The 7,132-nt window shown below is 42.0% G+C and overlaps 1 protein-coding gene across 1 annotated transcript in view; it reads right to left on the reverse strand.

Annotated features, from left to right (window-relative positions):
* The window catches only part of CCNI (cyclin I), a 32,492-nt gene extending 25,968 nt beyond the window's left edge, over positions 1-6,524 (reverse strand). The window contains exon 1 of the mRNA XM_026509916.4: positions 5,969-6,524. Coding sequence (XP_026365701.1) covers positions 5,969-6,043 — 75 coding nt within the window. The 5' untranslated portion in view covers positions 6,044-6,524. The remainder of the gene's footprint in view (positions 1-5,968) is intronic.
* Between the last annotated feature and the right edge of the window lie 608 nt (positions 6,525-7,132).

The raw sequence follows: 7,132 nt of genomic DNA on the forward strand, positions 1-7,132 counted from the left end.
CTCATATAACTATTTCATTTTTCAACTATGTACCTGTATTATGTATGTGCTTCAGATTCGTGGGATTTTTCAAAAAATATAAATATCTAGAATAAACATATGAAAAGTTCTGATTTTTTAAGTAAAATTTAAAATTAATTAAAAAAAAAACAAAAATCAAATAATGAACTTCAATTTCCATACCCCCTTCACCCCCAACTCCAGGTACTATCCCTTTCTTATTCATCACTTCACATATTTCACCTACTTGCTATAAAATCTATTGCAGACTACCTCTGGTTAATAACTGGATTATTTCTTTCATTTTGCTTCCTTAAACTTCAGAGTTTTTGCAAATTTCCTATAATGAGCATTAAGTATCTTTTCACACCAAGAAAAAACAGTAAATAACAGAGGGGAAAGAAATAATACCTAATCCAAAAGGCCCATTTCAAAGGTAACTTCTAAGAACTCTTGATTCTCTAATCTGGTGTGATTTTTCCCCCTTCTGAAAGCAGCTTCCTACTATTTCCCCTATGAAATTATAAACATTATGATACTGAAATGATATCTACCAATATTATTTTTCTATCATTCATAGAATCCTGATGAAACAGAACTCAACCAAAGATTGGTTTTAATCCTTGGGGCCAAAAACAAAACAAACCCAAGTCTAAACTCTCTTTCATAAGCAAATTCTTCAAATGTCTGAAGGTGGCTAGCATGCCTACCAATCCATCTTTTTCACAGCTGAAGAACTGTTCAAGATTTCCTCACATGACATGACTTTTCCTCTTCTAAATGCAGTCTAAGATCATTAGCTACTTTTTTTAGTCCATACCACACTATCAACTCTTAAGACTTTCTAAGGTACACTCTTAGGCAAATTCCCTCTCCATCTGCCCCACCTCATTGTGCACATAGTTTTGGAGCCCCCTTTTTTGGGGGGAAGGGGGGACACCTTGTTCAGGACTGTAAACATATTTTCTTTTTAAAAAAGGTCATCTTGTTATATTCCATCTACTGTGATATTCTGCTGAGATGTTCTGAGATTCCAATTTTGTTGCCTTGGTACTTTTCTCAGATTTTCCATAACTAGAGAAATAAACTCACTATAATTTCATCCAAAGCAGATATAAATATTAACCTTAGAAATGGAGTGTAAACTAGATGACCATCTTTCAAAAGGTCTTTAGAAAAAACACCTATATTGGATGGAGATTAAACTTGGTTTATTTATTGGTTCTAAGGTTTCTTCTATACCTAATTTTAGTCTGTAATTTATTAACTCTTGTCAAAACTTACCAAACTACTTCATTCCATTAGCTACACCCAACAGGGTGGCTCACCAGGATGCCCCAGCCTTAACACACCCCAATGGCTGGCTGCCCCTGTGATTACTCTTCCCTCCAAATGTTTCCTCTGAAGATTATTTTTATGAGGGATGGATGGGAAACAGAGAAGGATACACAGGACAGAATCATGTAAAGAATACGAAGATTCAAGAGATTCCTGTTCTTCAATTTCCTACCATTAAGGCCCTAAGTAAGATTTTCAAATACTTAGATGCTTTAACAATTTTTTTTTTTTAAACAAAGGAATCTGGGTCAAAGAAGAAATTACAAGGAAAATTAGAAAATACTCTGAGGTAATGAAAAAGAAAACATAACATACCAAAACTTATGGCATGCAAGTAGAGCAAACTATACCTAAAGCAAACCAGAAGAAAAATTAGAGTGGAAATTAATGAAGGAAAAAAAAAATAGAGAAAACCAATGAAACCAAAAGTTGGTTCAGGGGCGCCTGGGTAGCACAGTCGTTAAGCGTCTGCCTTCAGCTCAGGGCATGATCCCGGCATTCTGGGATCAAGCCCCACATCAGGCTCCTCCGCTGGGAGCCTGCTTCTTCCTCTTCCACTCCCCCCGCTTGTGATCCCTCTCTCACTGGCTGTCTTTCTCTGTCAATTAAATAAATAAAATCTTTAAAAAAAAAAATCAAGTACATAAAACATAATAGCATGGTTGGCTATTAATACATTACAAAAAAAAAGTTGGCTCTTTGAAAAGATCAACAAAATTGGCAAACCTCTAGCTACACTGACTAAATAAAAACAAAGGATTAAGTACGAAAATCGGGAGTAAAAAGAGACATTACTACCTACGTTGTAGAAATAAAAGGTGTTATAAAGGAATTTTATGAACAATGGGTTGCAAATAAATTGGACAACTTTGCATGAAATGGACAAATACCAGGAACCACAAATTATCAAAACTGACTTTAAAAAGAAATAGAAAAGCTGAAGAGCCATATAACAAGAAATTGAATTAGTAAACAAACAATTGTCAAAGAAAAGCCTATGTCCCAGTAGTTTCACTAATGAATTCTACCAAGCATCTGCAGAAAAATTTTTTAAATTCTTCATAAACTCCTCCAAAAGGTAGAGACGTCTCAACTCATTTTATGAGGCCACTTAAGCAAACAAAGACAACAGCATTAGAAAACTACCAAGAACATCTCTTCTAAATATAGATGCAGAATTCCTCAACAAAATACTAGCAAACAGAATGTGGCAACATAAAAAAAGGATTACATACCATAATTGAGTGGGATTTACCCCAGGAATGCAAAGTTGGTTTAACATTCAGGAAATCAATTGATGTAATACACCGTATAAATACTAGAAAATAAAGAAATCATTCTTTGCTCACACTAGGGGAATGTAACAAAGGATAATGAGTTCAAATTTCCTTTGTCTTTTAAAAATAAGATATAAATAATCCAAGTGAAAGAAAAAGAAGGGGAAGAAATATTCCAGATTAAATGAGACTACAAAAAAATGAAAGTTCAATATCTAACCCTAGATTCAATCCTATACTGGGAAGACAAAATGCTATAAAGGTCATTACTGGGCCAACTGATATAATGGGAACACAGACCAGTTAAAGTAAACGTAACAATGTTAAATTTACTGAAGTTGATAACTTTACTGTGATTCTGTAAGAACATCCCTATTGTTGGAAATACACACTAAAATACTTAGGAGTAAAGGGCCATAATATATGCTATATATCTATTGCATATATGCATATCCATATGCATATATATATGGGACGGAGAGAGGACAAATGATAAAGCAAATGGGGTGAAATGTTAATGATAGACGAAACGGTAAGAGTTTTTTTAAATTATTTACACGTTAACAATGTGGACACACCCCCACGTGCCCCCCCTCCCCGGGCCAAAGACATTATTTATGGAAGTGCTTATATTAGCAGGATACCTTTTACATTCCTTTTTTGAGATTCTAGTAAGACAGGGTGCCTGGGTGGCTCAGTTGGTTGAGTGTCTGCCTTCCACCTGGGGCATGATCTCAGGGTGCTGGGATTGTCATTGTCAGGCTCCCTGCTCCGTGGGAGTCTCCTTCTCCCTCTGCGCCACCACCCACCCCCAACCCCTCCACCCCAGCTCTTTCTCAAATAAATAAACAAAATCTCAAAAAAAACCCAAAACCTATTCTAGTAAGACAGATAATGATACAGTGAAGAAAGTATTAGCTTGAGTTTTACTTTTCTTACTGATAATGCACAAGCCTCTTTTCTAATGTGTAAAATAGACTGAATAATGAACACTGCTGAATAAAATACACACACTTAAAATATAATTTTACTGTTTTAAATACTAGAACTTTATAGTTATATCTTACTATTTTATGCCATTACTCATATCCAGAACTTTAAATGCTCAGAAGTCTCTAGGAACTAAGAAACAACAAGACTGTTTTGGTTGGCATATTCCACACACTTCTAACTTTATGAAAGTTTAACATTTCTCCTGTCAATCTTTCAATTACTTCTGCTTCTTTCTCCAGGTTTACTGAATAGCTTAGTGTATGAGTGAATAGTTTATAAAGTTATTGTATGGCATAAACTATATTATAGATCTACATACAGGGCCTCCTGCTATTCTAAGGAAAAGTACAGCACGGTGCTGGGTAAACACAGAAACAACTTTATTAATACAGCATTATTATATTTAATATCACCGTAACACCAACTTCATTTATAATTTTGTACTGATGCAGACTTCTGGATGTTAGTTCATACTCTATGTGACTGACCATCTCCTTGACTTCATGGCCCTAACCTAATAATGAACTACAGGTACTTGTAATTCCAGAACAGTCCGCTGTTTGTTTCCCTAGCTCCATGCCTTTCCACACAGTTCTCTGAACCTGAATTGTCCTTCTCCAGCTGCCACTCCCCTTCCTACAGAGCTGTCATTTGCAAAGGTCTGTGACTAGTACCCTGCCTTCTTACACCTGTACTTATACATAATTCTACTTTTGCACTTAATTGCTGTGATAATTATTTGTAGACCTGTCTCTCCTACTAACCGTGAGTTCTTTGATAGCAAACACTCTTCCAGAGTTTAGCACTAACAAATAGCTTACACTTAAATTCTTAATAAGCCAAAGCAATGAGTGCTTACTACTTGGCCAGATACTGTTCAAAGTACTATGCCATATTAACTCATTTATTTCTTATGCAACCTCATAAAGTTGGTATTATTAAGCCCATTTTGAAGATGAAGAAACATGCACAGAAAGGCGAGTACCTTTCATATTTAAAGTATTATACAATCAGAATAAAATATATATACACACTCTCAGCTTCCAATCTTGACCAAGAAACATTATAGAGTTCCATTCTAACCTACTCGGAGTCAAACTGCCACATAAACTCAGTCATCTGTAACTGAAAATCATCTCTACCATGCCTTCCTAACACACGACGATTCTAACTAGTCTGCTCTTCATCAGTATTAAGAAATTTATCCTAGTCTAGAAGTTCAGAATCTCTCATCTTCCTGGTCCCAGATTAGCAAATCTAAACCCTATTCATTCTTTCTTAATCTATTTGTCCACTCCCTTCTATTTCATCTACCACAAATGATGTGCGAAAGCTGGAAGCAAGTAACACTATCTTTAATGTTTTCAACAGACTCATTTTCGGGATACAGACTATATAGCATAGTCAGACTGCTCGGGTTCGAATTCTCCCCACCGGGCTCTAGCTGTGTCACCCACGCGGTAAATTAATCTTGTGGACCCTGTTTTCCTCCTCTGTAAAATGAGGCTCCTGAACTACCTGCCTCACAACGAGTCCTTGTTGAGGATTCAAAGCGCTTTGAACAATGCCTGTCAGATAAAAAGCTTCAACAAGTGTTAACAGCACACTCCACTCCTCAAACGCAGAGCCGCTCACCACTGACAGAATAAAAGCTAAATACTTAAGCTTGACATTCAAAGATCTTCAGAATGATTCCATTCTACCTCCCGAGGCATACTTTCCACTATTTTGCTACCAATTCTCAACTCTTGCCCAAATGACCTGCAATGGCTCAAGAGGACCGTTCTGCCCTCTTTTCAAAATTTCGGTACTTTTCTACCTGCCCTTCAGGTTGCAACTCAAATCTCACCTTCTCTCCAATCTCCCCCACCCACCCAAACCTTGGGTAACGTTCCCCTCCCCCGAATTCCCGCAGCACTGGCCGTTCAACGGCTCGTCTCGCATTCGCTCCACTTTGCAATGTAAATTATATTCCTTTGGCTCCCGCGGTAGCGTTGAAGTCTAAGGTGGGGGTGTGTCCCTTTGTGTACTAGACCCGCCTGCGGTGCCTAGAATGTGCACGAGTAGGCAATTTGCTGCTCCAACAAAAAAGTTACTCGCTGACCGAAAAACCCGCCCGAAAGGGAACAAGGCAAAGCAGTTTACAAACTGGGCAGGTGCCAAACTGTTCGGGCGCGGAGAGGGCGGAGTGGGGGTGGTCCCGAAGGTTTCCTTTGGAGGGGGGAGGCGGGGGCCGGGTCTTAGCTAAGGAGCGCGCGGCTCCGGGAGCTTCCCCTCGGGCAGCGCGGGGGGTGGGGGGGTGATGGGGAGGCGCGCGAGCGCGGGGCGCGGAGACGCAGAGAGTCCCCCCGCCCCCTCACCTTCTCCTCCTCTTCCTCCTCCTCCTCCTCCTCCCCGGCGGAGCTGTAGGCCTCACAGTGGTGACGCGGGGTCATCCGGGGGCCCGTTACCACCCCATTTTCCTCAGCGCGCGGCGGCGGGGCGCGCGGGACAAGGACAGGACCGACTGAGGAGGGAGAAGAGGGGGAACCGGGCCGGGGGGGGGGCGCGGGCGCTGGCGATCGAGCGGGACGCACGGCTGCGGCCGGTGGGTCAGCGAATTAGTTCCATGATTCTCCCGGACCTGAGGCTGCCGCGGCCACCGCCGGTCCCACTCCTCCAACCGCCGCCGCTAGTGCCCGGGTGGGGAGGGGGTTCCCTCTCGCCATAGGGCGGCGGGGGCCGGGGAGAGGCGGGGGGTGAGACCGGCTCTGCCCCTGCCCGGGGGAAGCGTCTCCGAGGGGAAATGGTGAAAAGGGGGGAAGGGGGGGAAAAAAGGAAAAAAAAGAAGGGGAAAAGGGGGAAAATAAGAAAAAGCGAGACAGAGGCGCTGCCGCGTCCGCTCGCGGGGAAGGCTGGGGAGGGAGGGGAGGAAAAGAAGAAGTGCCGGCTTCCTCGGCTCCGCCCTCGCGGACCGATTCCTAGACTCGCTTACTCTCTGTAAACAACGCTGAACTGGCCTTTCTCCCTCCCCTTTTTTTCCTTTCCGTGGCCTTCACCGTCAACGAACGTCCAGAGGAGACCGGCAAAAAGCTGGGCTGTTGGAGACGGGCGGGAGAAGTCTTTAGTACTGGGGTGGAAGAAGGGAAGCTATTTCCTACAGGTAAATGAAAGTCAAAGGTGTGCGGACTCCTTTTCCTAGGAGAGGCGGAAGAGCATACCATCAGTTTACGGTGACGTAAGCTCCCTGCGAGCTGGCAGAGGCGTGCGGCGGCTGGAGAGTGCGCTGCGCATGCGCCCTGGGGAAGAAAGAAGCGGCTGAAAGCTCCGCTTGGGGGTGGGGTTCTGTCTGGATGCTCTTTTGGTCCACCGCAAAGCTACCTGATGTTTTCCAACCTGATAAGTGTCTAGGACTTATAAGAAGGATTTATGGGGAAGGGGCTGGTGTTCTGTTGTGTAAAGATTTTGCATTCTTTGTTGACCGCGCAAAAAATTACCTATTGTATAAGGAGAATTGAGGTTTTTTCCGGTGGCACACAGTGGAT

This window comes from Ursus arctos, unplaced genomic scaffold (genome assembly GCF_023065955.2).
Source record: "Ursus arctos isolate Adak ecotype North America unplaced genomic scaffold, UrsArc2.0 scaffold_9, whole genome shotgun sequence".
Taxonomy (NCBI): domain Eukaryota; kingdom Metazoa; phylum Chordata; class Mammalia; order Carnivora; family Ursidae; genus Ursus; species Ursus arctos.